Source organism: Electrophorus electricus, chromosome 3, assembly GCF_013358815.1.
Source record: "Electrophorus electricus isolate fEleEle1 chromosome 3, fEleEle1.pri, whole genome shotgun sequence".
Taxonomy (NCBI): domain Eukaryota; kingdom Metazoa; phylum Chordata; class Actinopteri; order Gymnotiformes; family Gymnotidae; genus Electrophorus; species Electrophorus electricus.
Window position 1 is genome coordinate 7,226,816 of NC_049537.1, and position 14,404 is coordinate 7,241,219.

At 35.8% G+C, this 14,404-nt stretch overlaps 1 protein-coding gene across 1 annotated transcript in view; it reads left to right on the forward strand.

The window, feature by feature from the left end:
• Window positions 1-14,163, forward strand: part of negr1 (neuronal growth regulator 1) — a 125,852-nt gene extending 111,689 nt beyond the window's left edge. Inside the window, exons 7-8 of the mRNA XM_026998811.2 lie at window positions 2,916-3,049; window positions 13,500-14,163. Of these exons, the coding sequence (XP_026854612.1) occupies window positions 2,916-3,049; window positions 13,500-13,637 (272 nt within the window). The 3' untranslated portion in view covers window positions 13,638-14,163. The remainder of the gene's footprint in view (window positions 1-2,915; window positions 3,050-13,499) is intronic.
• The last annotated feature ends 241 nt before the right edge of the window (window positions 14,164-14,404 follow it).

A 14,404-nucleotide genomic window follows, 5' to 3' on the forward strand; every position in this document is an offset into this window, starting at 1 on the left:
AGGGCAGAAACGTGTGATAACCTTTTGAATGCCTCCATCATTCATATTTAGAGCTGGATTTGCATTTTCAAGACCTGCTGGCTGCACTGGTTTTCAGATGCTTTTTTTATGAGATAGCAGTTATCGCTCCTGAGAGGCAAGCATAATCACCATAAATTATATAAACACCATGCAATAACACTTCTTTTATTATTCAGGTTTTTTGTGATATGATTTGCACCAACAGCTGTTTTAAACTCCTGGAGTAGGCAAAATGGCTGTTATGATATTATTTTTACAGTGGTATTGCTTTTGAGTTTGATGTAGTTTCTAGAGAAATAACCTTTATTCAAATACATTATGTACTGAATAAGAGAATATACTCTGATACTGTAACTCCCAGAGATTAATTTACTAAAATCTTCAGATAAATATTTATCTCAGTAATCACTGTAAGTAGGTTACTTCTATTTAATACTTTAATAGTTAGTGGCCCTTCCCCAATGTCTGAATTAAAATTCTTGTGTTTGCATTAGACAGAGAGGCAAAGGAAGCCCTGGGCAGGAAAAGGTGGCCCTCACTCTGGTTCCGTTTCACTGAAATTTCACCCCTGACCAATGAAGCAACTTTTAATATTTGTCTTTAATTACCCCTCAACCTTCTCTCTCACTGGTTAGAGTAGAGACCTCATTCCCAGAGGATTGCAGTTACTGAGAACTCCCAGCAGCCTTGCAGCCTTCTGGACAGCAGAATGAGGCTTTCAGCTGACAGAATAAAGCTTTGCACCAGCTCTGAACACTATAGAAGAAAGCTACAGTGCTCAGTGCCATTTGGGTGTCTGAGATCATATTACTGCACCCAGAGTGATCCATTGCAATCCTACCTGTAATAAACTGAAGGTTTTAGATGACCATGTGAAAGCAACAACAAAGTGCATACACCAAAAAAAATGTTGGTTTTGGTAGCATGCATAGTTTTGAGGCAGCTGGAGATGTTATCTTTGTGGCCTGTAGATACCTGAGGGTGTCTCACTCTTTCTCTATCTCTGCACACATTCTCACAGACACAGCCAAGTAAATGGCCTGAACACAATTATAGCACCGACATTAAGCGGCTATTAGCATCTGTAGTAGAAATATTAGGCCTATTAGGTCTTTTCTGCTACTTAGATTTTATTTATAGCTTTTATAGCCTACTACTCAAGACCATTTCATCTCCTTTTCTATGTCAAACATCAAGGCTAACATTGCTGCTTCAGTCTAGGCTTGTACTTTTAAATAAGGCCATGAGTCCTCACCGATTTAGCTGGTTTTCATGACAGGCAACATTTAAAATATTTTGTGGTATAATCAAGTGGATAGGAGTCATTTCCCAATATATCAGTAGCAGCATATTTTGTTATGGTGAACAGGGTGTAAGTAGTTGATAGATGTGAAATGTGCATCATGAAGTGTAGCATTAAATTGATAGGGTGTGTCTCTTCTCATTAATCAAATCCTGCATTGTTGCAAAGGAGCCATTTTAGTATAGTGCCTTATATTCCTAGTGAACAGTGTAATTATGGCCTTTTGAGTTTATAGTTATAAAATCTTACACTGCTGCTTTCAGTGTAGTGAAGTCTTGAAACATTAAGCGAGGATAGAAAAAAACTGCTCTGTATGAGATAATTAATAATTAGGTTATTGTGGGAAATATATTTATGCCTAAATAAATTATGCTGTGTCATAAGCACTTTCTATACTGCACACAAACACTCTGTTGCTAGCCTTTAGTGACCTCCTCTTCACACTCACTCTCTTTGTCTTGCTGACATTCATCATCACTATAATTTCTATTATGACTACCTTTAGAACTTCTATTTACAGGTATTATATATGTTTGTTCTGCAATCATGTGACCTTCTGATTAAGAATTTCTGCAGAGCTTTATATAGCTTTATAGAGTTTTTATTCTACAGAGTGATAGACAAGGTCGGCGACCATTAGCTGATCTTTGTCTTAAAATCAGGTATGCGCTTCCTCTAAACTGAGCAGTTTAACTTACGAACAGTGAGTAGTCTTCATCAGGATTTTGGCCACTAACCCAGTCTGTCACAACAAAGCTGGTGTACACAGGTGATTTGTGTGAGAGAGGAGGCTGATTTGCTTGTCATGTTTGTCAGAGGCCTCTGTTCGAACACAAGTGTGAGGTGTTGTGGAGGCACCAATCAGCCTGACAGATCTGAGCATGGCGGGGCCCTGCCCAAGCTCATTTCCAGCCATCAGGAGAGAAAAGCATGCGCAAGGGTGTATCTGACATCGTCAAGTCCCTCAGTGAGGTGAAACAGCTTTGCGCCTGAGGTGCCGCTGAAGCCCCCTGAAGATCTTGTCCATCTGTTCCCCATGGTCACTCCTCTTCCTCTTGTTATTCCCCTGGTGAGCAAACAGTCCTGTGCTTATTTATCAGGGATGCTGCACAGGTCTCTTGGCGGCAAAATCCTCCTGTCTTAAACCGCTTCAATGCCTAGAATTGGCTGGGATCAGGGCTTGCAGAGCCATCAGACTCTTTTGTGGCACACATGACATTGCCACAAAACTTTGAGCTGCCCCTTATAAAAATTGTTCATGTGTGGCTGTGCAGTCATTGTCAAGTATGGCTGCTTCTTTACAGTATGGAAAGTAAGTCATTAAATGTGTGAGAGAGACTTCAATGATGTAACTTTTGTACCTTGAAAAGAAGGAATAAAGGCTCCTTTATCTGTCCAAAGTGTGAGGGAGTGTGAAGAGAAAATTTAACATGGTTGCTTTTTTAAAAGAAACTGTGCTTAAAGAAGATGTGCAGGTCTACTTACACTGTCTGTTGTGTGTGGACTTCTGTAAAATTATCCAGCACTTGCAGTATTGAATCTCACCCTTGAACCCTTGTTTCTGTTATCATTTCATCCTTTTTACTGTTAGGACTCTGTCTGCCAGTGCTTCATGAAGGCGTGATATCAACACTCAAGCGACACTTGGAGAGATGGGCTCGGGAAGTGTATTGCCTGAAGGGCTCCACCACTGAAAGTGCAGGCGGAGGTCTGCGGGGGATTTTGGTACGTCTGTGAAAAATGTTTGTGTATGGGTTTAACGGGACCTGTTGTTTGTGGGAATCAAAAGCAGAAAGTCTAGAGAGAGAACTGCTTGTGATTTATAATTAAAGAGGTTTCTCAAAACACAAATCAAGAGAAGCGCAGTCTGAGCATACAGCTAAATTCCATGTATTGCTCCTGTGAGAGAGTTTGATAGATACATCATACCAATAAAAAAGTAAACCTAACAAATGCCGCTCAGACAAAAAAAAAAAGAAACAAAAGAAGTCATAGTAATCTGTGTACTAGACTGCATCTGATTTGAAAATCCATTTAGAAAATGTGCACTATTATAGTGGGAGGATAATCTGAAATTATTTGTACACAGACAGTGTCGACTACACAAATCAAATCTGCAGTTTTAATAGATCACAAACTACTAATGTGTCTGTAATGGAATTCCCCCTGGACCACAATCTGGACTCCGCATCCTTGTAAGTGCTTAAGAAAAACAAATCACGCAGCATACGGAAGAATTTAACTCCATGGCACGTCACCTCCTAATTTATTTCCAGGTGTTAGGCAAATAAAGCAAAATAGTACAATTTCTGTTCATACATATTAGCCCAGCATGTGGCACTATGTGGCACAAAATTGCAGTTGGAATTGAAATGTCAAGAGCAAAATACCAAACTGTTTTACCCACTAACATATGAGGTAAAGCAGTAGCACCACTAATTAGCTCCCCTTAAACCAGACATGTCTGCATCACTTCTGAGCTCAACTGTAGTAAGATGTGAACCTTTCCAATTACTCTTTCATTAATTTAATCTTACTAACTCAAATTGAGACAAGTACTGAGATTTTGTATGTGCACTGAAATAAAGTTTTTTTCAAGCCACAGTATTTTCGTATTTACTGTGGACAGTTGTAGTAGCCATAACTGCTTTATTGCAGTTTTGAGGGCTTTACCATGATGACAGCATGTCATTAGTTGTCATCTGTAGTAAGGCACTGTGAGGCAGGATACATTCATGAGTTTGTTTTTCTCATATGTCATGAAAATGGCAACATTACAGAATAGCTTTCCAATGAAAGTGAGCAGACATGGGCAAGTGGCCAGCTTTTCAGTGGTTCAGGTCTGGCTTCAGCTTTTATCATCCAGGTATTGAATTCATGGAATACTTATTTGTCAGTCTGTCTAACTGACTGTAAAACCCACTAGTTAAAAAAACTAATGAAATATTTACCTATGATTTCAAACGTCTTGTGAATGATTTATGCAAGTTAGATTCTGTATTTGAGATTAATTTGTATTTTAAAAGAGAAGCTTTATTAAAACTCTAAAATTTGCCACCTTTCACTGGGTTGGCAGCACTGCACGTAAAGAGTGTGGAAAGTATTTTCATCCTTAGTGGTTGATGTCATTGTAAAGAACAGCAAAAAAAAAAAGTTATATGGGTATGAAATTTGTTGCTTCTTCTAATTAACGCTCACACTTTTATCAAATAGGATATTAAGCCAAAGATTAGTTTGAGATGAAAAGGGCTGGTACTGCCAGATGTGTAAGATGCCAGTACAAAGTGCATACATCAATAGTGCCCCCTAGTGCTACTTACCATTTCAATCAAGGTACTCAACATGCTTATTCTGATTTAGTAATCTGTCTGTGGATGCCCTTAAATGAATTGGATAGCAAAATATAACTTGTGAAAGAGTACAGACATGAAGAGTCACAGCAGTTTATGAGGTTCTTTGAAGACAGGTTGTTATTGCTAACAAGGGATTTTGATCTATTCCATCAGAGCCTAGAGCAGTCACTATAATAGCATCGGGGCTGAAGTCTTTGTCATCCAAAGCGACCTTGCATCCTCATTACACATTACACCACTCACTGTGAGCCTATGGGAGGGTTTGAAGATAGTCCCTGGTTCTTCCACAGTTTTCATGCTGTTGACCAAATGAGGGAGTTCTCTCAAAAAGGCATAAAAAGACAGCAGCTTCTTTATACAGCAGAGGTCTACCTTTAAGCACTTATTTGTATGATGCAAGTACATTCCTTGTTGGGCTCTCTGAATTAAGAAGTTCTGAATGGTTTTCTGGGTTTCAGTAGCCATTAAGGAGTAAATTAACCAATCGTTTGTCCTCTAGCTCACATGCATCTCTACTCCTTCAGCAATTTAGTAAATCCATGTTCATTATGAGAAACATGAAACACACTATTATCTAAATGGAATTCACTATTATTTTACTTTGTCCTTCATGGGCATATCTATGCAAATCTGTGTGCAAGCTGAAATACTTTGCATATATATAAGTGCTTTGCATATATATATATATATATATATATATATATATATATATATATATATATATATATATGGGGTTAATTTGTCTGTGTGGTACCTGCTAATGTCAAATTATACCCTTTTAGCTCTGAGAGAGAGTATATTAGGTTATGCTATGCTGTACTTGCTTTCTTATTATTATTTTTTATCTCCACATCTACAGTATTGTCATTAAAATAATCAATCACTCCTTTATGCTAATGGGATGCATTCCAAGCGGTTCCGCACAAACACCTCCAGCAACCATCTTATGTTAAGTACAGTTTCCAGGGGGAGTACAGGAGGAAAAAGCTGAGAATTCTAGACAAGTCACCACATGTTGCCATGCAAACTTGAGTCCTAGAGCCATGTAGCTATGGGCATGTCACCCCTGTTCAACTAGAGCAGAACAATTCCTGGATACGTCACCTTTACTTACTTTGGAGTAAGTTTGTTTTGTTTTTTTCTCATCTGTCTTGATCAAGGTAAATTAGGTTCCAGTCAACCATGTAAAGCTCAGCTATCTAATCCTAAACAGAGCGGCCTAAACATAGGGCAAATGCCATGACAAAAATGTCTGTGTACTGAATTTGCACTGATAGACCCACAAGGAAACGCACACATGCATCCAGTCGTGCACTGATAGACAAGCATACATGCATGAAACCCAAGTATGCATCCAAACATGTATCATCACACTAGAGCACTAGCATTGCTGTGTAAATGCTGTGACTCCTATGGAACAATATTAAGAATTATGACAAAGTTGTCCTCAATAATCATGCAAAAGATATTATGAAGTTACAAGATATGAGTGAAATATGTAAAAATATATACATTATATCAATGTATATGATATGAATATGTATATTATTCTATTAACTGAATACTAGACTAATATACATTTTTTTACCCTATCATTCTAAGTAGAATATAGTAAAATTTACATTAGATATTTTCATTTTAATCAGGTATGCACTGTATGTATTTTCATTGAGTAGTTTTCCATAATGGAAGCTGCTTTCCATAAAATATTAATTGTAAGATAATAATTATATAGGTTCTGCTTAACGAGGATTAAACATTATAAACAAATAATATAGTTGTGGGTGCTTAAGATATTACTTATGGCACAAATATTCACTCACTATTCAAGCAACACCTTAACAGAAATATGCAACACTAAAGAGCTGTTAAAATAGGACATAAAATGCTATTTAGGTTATATTAAAACTGCTAAGATGGGTTATGTTGCAAAAGCATGATTTTATAGCTTCCCTGTTAAAGTTGTTTCACATTTTTACAGCATCAGTATGTTTTTATCACTCAGTTTTTATCATTTGGTGTGGTTGATAAAAAAGAGTAAGCTGTGTATTTGTCATGTGTCTGCCACCTCTAGGATTTGAAGTTCATGTGTCATGAAGAAAAGATCCTCTAAAAGCAGCTGTTCAACATGATATAAAACAGACCACTGATAGCTCTATCATGTGTCAGCTGTTTCTCAAAGGCTTCTAGCATCAATCACACTGTCACACCTGTCAATACAACTTAAGAGGTTGAACTTTACTAGGGGCTAGCTTCCCTCTGTACCACCAATGTCATCTTTTTTGTGGGATGATTTGATTTATTTGACAATTTTAAAAAGATATTACATTAGAGAAATATTAAAACTGTCAGTGTTGGTGAGGATAACACAATAAAGTCTCAGGTCTGTCTTCACCATGATCCAGTAAGGTAAGAATTTCTGAGTGAGCTTTCAAACATGATATTACAGTTGTTTTTCTCCCAGCCATAAGTGATTTACACATGTGAGACGTGTTAAGTGAGGGATGTTGATCATTTATGATGTTACATCGCTTATATCTCAAATGCATTGAAATGTTTACCTGTATTTTTAGCAGTAAATTCAACTGTAAGTGACTTTACAGCTCAGCAAAGCATTGATCTAATTAATTCTGATGTAAGTTTCATTCTTCTGACTGAATACACTGGTTTAGCCTGCGTCCTGCAGAGTTATCTTTGAAGACTGACACAAAGTAGTCATATCAAAGCTGGAGTATCCTATCTCTGCATCGTCTCTAGAAGGGGTGGGCTACTGGAAGTGGGGGGAAAGAGAAGATGGGTACAATTTAACGCCTCATTATGCAAATTGATCATCTCAATTGACCATCACTCTGATAATGGCAGTGCCAGACTGCTAGGGAGTTGAGATATTCCTCTGAAAAACATCAGTTAAATGTCCCAGGAGCTAAAAATAAGATCTGGAAGAAAATTGAAGGAGACAATTTAGAGTGCTCTCAAAGGGGCATGACTATGCTGAGTGGTGAAGGAGCCAATGGCTACAGTGGTGAAACGCCCTGAAATGTCACCTGCAATTAAACACAAAAGGACAGCTGTACAGAAAAGTGTGGGGACAAAATAAAAATTAGCTTAATGAAGTTGCATTTAACTGCTCAGCATGGCATTAAGATTTGACATTTGTTCACAGGTTAAAAGCTAGCATGGCCTTTATTTTTAATTAAGTTTATTTTGGGCCGTCATTATGTGTTTTTGAACACAAGGATGGATTAAGCACGGTATCGATGAGTTGGCCCTGTCAGTACTTAATTGCATTTATGGGTCTGGCCAGCTCTTTCTAATCCTGGATTATGATGATGCATGAATAGCTGTGACTTGTGTTTACAAGGCATTTATCATGGTAATGGAACAAATTCCCACATATCACATTAATCAAGGGCTATAACGCACCTTTCAGTGCTTGAGACTATAGCACATAGAAGCTATAGAAACTACTAACAAGAAATGAGCACTTTAAAATCCATTTAGTCACAACATCGCTAGTTGTCAGGTATGAAAATGACAACATGTAAAATGTAATGTTAAATGTAAGTCTAGGGAAAATGCAGTGTAGGCTGTAGGTAACTGCACAGTGACTGGACAGTGGCATCATTTTTACTTTGGCTCTGTACAGCACATTGGACTTCAGATGAAACTGTAAAGGATTTCTGTTGCTGTTCTCGCTCAACATAAGAACCAAAAAGGGTCAATGCCATTAAAACAGGGCATCACAAGGCTGAAGTAAATAAAGCAGCCAGGGACATCATTAACATATTATAATATGTCATAATAAAAGGTTTGCTATATTGTTTGCCACATGGGTGAGCTTAGCGATTCCAAAACTCCAGAAAGTTCACAGAACACCACACAAAATATGGAAAAACAATTAACAGATTAACACTATCCAGGATGTTTTTATAAATGTGTCAAATATCATCATATACCACATTACTTACCACAAGATGAAGGCAGAGGGAAGAAAAACAACTGCAATTTATACAATAATTAACACTATTCGCTCATATTTAATCTCAAACCTTAGTCAATGCACACCCTTTGGGGCGTACTGTAAATCTGGGCATACTGTGCACACTAATGACATCATTCACATTCTGTGACATCCTACCTTGCAGATGGGGTTATTGTGAAAGAGACCGCAAAAGAGCAGAGCTGGCTCTGCTGCTTTTTTACTTTTCTGAGGCAACAGATATGGTTGTGGATCTGTAATTGGTAAATTACAGCATTTTTTTATTAAATACATTCTGATTTATAGTGCAATGGATCCCTTGTCTTATGATGACACAGGAGAAATGCAGATATTAATGCAAGTTATAGTGGTCTATGTGATGAGGAAAAGGCTCTCCAAATCCTCTGGTACCGCCAAGCCTTTCCATGCCACAGATAATCACTGTTTTCATGTTTGAGTAGACAAAAAAGAAACACACTTCTCATAAAATGATTGTCCTTTGCCATCTGATGAGTTGGACATACCAAACTCTGTTTTGTTTTCTGTAGTCAGTTGCCAATTGGGAGAAATTTTTAAAAGGAGAGCCAAATTATTACACATGCACAATTTTTTCACAGCAACAGACAATAAGGTGGCTGTGCAACAATCAGTAGGGATGTTTAATTTTCTCTCCATGAAAATCTGTTTTTTTTTCTCAAAACACAGAAATAACACCAACAAATATATTTGGGTGAACAGATGTTTTATTAAATTGCCACATTACACACACTTACTCTTTAATGTTTCATGATGCCTTACTGTTGGTATTTTAGATTCCTGTCCAGTGGAAAGAAATGGTAGAAGAGATTATCTACATCATACCTTTTCAAATATAAATTGACTAAGGGTTAGCCTTCACAACATTTCATCTGATTGTTAAGGAATTGTTATACATCTGTGTGTATTTTGTGATGCTGTCTTTCTCCTTTGTTGAGGTGATTTAAGGTGCTTTGTGGAGAATGATGTGGAGTGGGAGTCCAATTTGTCACATTAACCTCAGATTGTGATGGGGGAGAAGAACCAAGTATCCAGAGCATAAACCTTTGGATAATAGTAACCTTACATCAATAGACTACAGTTGTCTGTGCTCTGTGGTGTAGTCACATAAAAGAGTCCCATCTTTTCTTCAGCACACACCTTTTAAACATACATATAACATGTTTTAGCATATTGAACTTCATATCAAATTGCTCAGTCTAATTGTTAAACTATATTGTATCCACCCTATTTGTTATATTATCTGTAAGAATGAAACGGTTACTGTAATTTCTATAGAAGGTGAAATCTCTAAGTCAGCTAAGTCAGTGAATGTTGATCATATTTCTCAGATGATGAAGAAAAATGGTAGTATCCCACTAAAGCTGGGAAAGGTAGTCAATTAGTTGCATCCTTTGCGTTTTGGATCTGATGTTCCCGGTCATTCGGATGATACAGTGCACCTTTGTTCATATGCAACATGTCACTTGGCATAAAACCAAAGTCATCAGCCAAAATTACTGTTACAATATTTGAAGAATTCATCTGATTAAGTCTAAATGGAACTAACTGTTTTCCAGCACTTTATACTAACAGTTTACTTTGCACTTTATTTCTATTTATACTTCCCTTTATTGAATCAAATACATAATCATTATTTTAAATAAGAGTTCGCTGCAAGTGCTTCCTCTAGTTGTTAGAACTCATGATGTATAAGAATAGTTCATTAAATTAGGCTTAACTGCTTATTGCAAATGGTCTCCTAAAATTGTTACAAGTCAGCATGTGTAAGCATTGTTCATTATCATTATCCACAGCATTTATTTATTTATTTACTTATTTATTTACTTATTACTTATTATTTTATATATAGCATTTATGATTTGTTATTATTGATTACCTTTAGGTGATTATTTCATGTTTGTGTGTCCAATTATTATCCCTTTGATCCTTATTCTGTGATAACAGGAGGACTGTTGGATTATACTTAATTTTATAAACTTTATTTTTATGTCTGTATTTATGTGATTTCCAGAAGAGCAAACATATTTTTTCATTGTATATTTTTTATTGCTGTTTGGCACCAACTTATCACAACACTGTGTTCAGTACCTCTGTACCGCATAACAATGGTTAAAACTTATCACAACACTGTGTTCAGTACCTCTGTACCGCATAACAATGGTTAAAACTTCATCCTTTTCCTCAGAATAGAAGAAGTGGACCTTCTAATATCATTTCTTATAAACATCTAAAATTCCCCAAAGAAGTGTTCAGAATCTGTCTGGTTATTACTGTGATCAATAAGAATGTGGTAATTAAAAATCAATCCAAAAATCTAACATCTGAAACAATTGTTGCAACAATTTTTAAAATCTTACATCGTATTATATTAGTCTATACAATGTGGTGGTGAAATTAACAAGAATAAGATATCAGAACAACAGAGGGTTTTTTTGGATGGCACACTTGGGTATGAGAAAGTTATTATTTATATTATTGGTAATAATAATAATTATAATAATAATAAAAATAACAATTGTGTGCTATAAACTGAAAACAGTAAAAGTTGTTGTGCTTTTGAGTTCTGTCATCTTCCATAGTGACATTTTCTGTATGCTATTTGTTTTAGCTCCTTATTTGACCCTAGACCATTATAAAAGATGGTGGAAACACAACATACTTAAGATAAAAAGTCTTATGTAATGGGAGAATGGAAAGACAATGACCTTAACATACCTTATGCAAAATCACCAGATCATGTAGAAGACTTAGAACAACTTACAACAACTATATATAATCTGATACCTACAGTATATTAAATAAAATAATTAAAAATATATATAATAATATAAAATTAGTTTATAATATAATATATTTTATATTATAAAATTATCAAATGTTTTAGAATATAAAAATATATCAATAAAACACTTTATATGTAGTGTTTGAGATACTTGACTTGTAATCAGAAGGTTGCTGGTTCAAGCCCCACTGTTGGATCCCTGAGCAAGGCCTTTAACCCTCAATTGCTCAAGTTGTACTCACTCATAATTATAAATCACTAAGGATAAAAGCATCAGCTAAATGCTGTATATATATGATATTTTTATTGTTTTATTTTTAGATTGTCAGCTATATATATTTTATTTGTTTGTTTGTGTTGTTCTGTTGTTTCCTTGTTTTTATTAATACACTTTCTTTTCCCGTTTTCTCTGTTCAAGATCACAGTACCCACCACTCATTGATAATTAATATAGATTTACACATATTAAAAAAAAGTGTAAAAGGAAAGCCAAATTGTGTTTGGCACATGTCAAGATTTGTTTTAATTATTATAGGAAGCAGGGCTAATATTAGATTTATGAGTGACTTATAGTGATATGGCAGGGATAAAGTGCAAGGTCACAGTTCAGCTTGCATTGTAGCAACCGTTGGTATTCCTGCAAAGCTCTCCATACTGTGATGTAAATAATTGAATATCATAGCTTTTGCTTTCCTAGTATCCAAAATTATAATACTTTTAACTTAGAAATCATTGTTTTTTTTCTGATTGAGATTTGGTTAAATGTAATTTAATGTACTGTGCAAAGGACAATGAACTGTACAAGTTAACATAAATTAAATACTCATGTTCAATAACAGCCCAAAGCCTGGGACTCACGGATTAACAGTTGATGCTCTGCCAAGCCTATAATGCAAGCATTTTTGAGTTCCTATTTTGCTTCAAGGACATTTTGCCTTCAGTAAGTGAAATGTTTATTAAGTGGGATTCAGGTGATAGAGACTGAAAGTACAAGTCAAGAACATTCCAGTTTTTGAATAGTTCAAGAGTATGATTTGTGTTATCATCATGTTGCAGGAAAAGACATTGAATTGAAAGGCATTTGCTTGGATCTGAGCAGTTCAGTGCTTTTGTACAATTAATTCCACCCATTGCTAGCAGTCATATCATCAGTAAAGGGAATGAGCCACTACCTCTGGCAGCCACATATGCTGAGTCATGACACAACATGTTTAGCAGGTGAGATAATATAATATGCAGTTCCTGTTTTCACCACAATTTCCTCTTTTCATGGCTCTTAAAATGTTAATGTTCATCTCATCTGGTTAATGTTACTTCAGAGCTTATGCTCATGTGGTCTTCTCTTAATGGAAGTTTTTGACACATATATGCCTATTTTGAACTTTTCAACAATTGAAAAAAAAAGGTTTTTCCTCATTACCAAAATAATTCTTTTGGCATTCCGTGATTATCCATGTTGTTTGCTACCCAAGAGGTCAGCCTCTTAATGAAGTGCTTTAGTGAATAAGACCTTCTTGTACTTATCAGAACAGATGTGTTTTTGCATCAAGGATGCCATTGTGTTCATCTTATCACTTTTTTCTAAAAAATCCAAAAAAGACTTACTCAGGTATATACTAGACCAGTAATATATTCTTCACCTTATGCAAAAAAGAACTGTTACCAACATAATGTCTTCTGTACACTGCTGCACTCCTGAGTTTGACTGACTTCAAGGGAAGCAAAACATAATAATACTAATAATAATAATAGTAATTATAATAATAATATGAACATTTATTCTTTCTAAAAATTTAACCTTTAAGAACCTGTTTCCAATGAAAAGAAATAAAATAGCAAAAAAGGTTTTATAGACTGGTATGCTACCTGAAAAAAAATGATTCTGTATAAAATGAGTTTGACATTTTGATTGGACATCTAATGAGCCAGATGTGTGAAATATTCTGAGGATCCACTAGTGCAGCAGCTTTGAATCTAGTCCTTTGGAACCACTATCCAAACTATGTTTTTGTTTTGTTCCAGGTATCACTACACCCTGGCCAAGATATCAAGAGCTCTGCAGCTCTATTATTACTGTGTTCAGGAGTAAGAGCCGGAACAGATCAAAAGCCTGGACTGGCTAAGGGTCCCCAAAGACTGGATTCAAAACCTCTGCAGTAGGCTTATGACATCATCCTAACAAGCAAGACCTTGGCCTCTGTAGTTTGTTTTTTTTTTGTGTGGTTTTTTTGTAGTTCTGAAAGCTTGTTCTATTGGTTTTTCTTCTACTGGTTCTATTGGGTTTTTGCTACTGGAAAGTTCGCCAGTGGATTAACAATATACCAAGCAGTTGTTTTGATGCACATAATCCACTACTGCTGGTGTCCAGTACCATGACCATGTCTTTTAAAAAGGCATATACAAATGTAAAGCAAGTCAGCATGAGAATGAAACAATGAAACAGAAAAATTAGACTTGTAGCCAAGATATAGGCATGACAAAATCTAACCATGTGATATCATAAAAAAGAAAATACACCAACAGGATGTAAAACAGAATGATTAAAATGCACAAACTAAGTCATATAAAGTTTTTAATATTAATGGATTTACCAGATATAATTTTTCATATGACTTCATCATTTGAGATTCAACATAATCACTCTTTTTCATTATATTTCTTGTGAATTTTGGGGGAGATAAAGAGCTCACCAACTGCAATCTGTAGACTAAGAAAATCTGCTGTAATCCTTTCAAGGATGAATAAAATCCTTTACAAATGAAGGAAACTCTCTTTGTTACTCAGTTCTCTCTCTCTCTCTCTCTGGAATGCCACCGCACTGCACAGGCCAGTATTTTCCTGGCTGCAGTCTACCTGATTCAACTCATGAATCACATTCACCACTAGATCCAAATCCTTTGTGAGTCTCAATTACAGAATGACAGTGT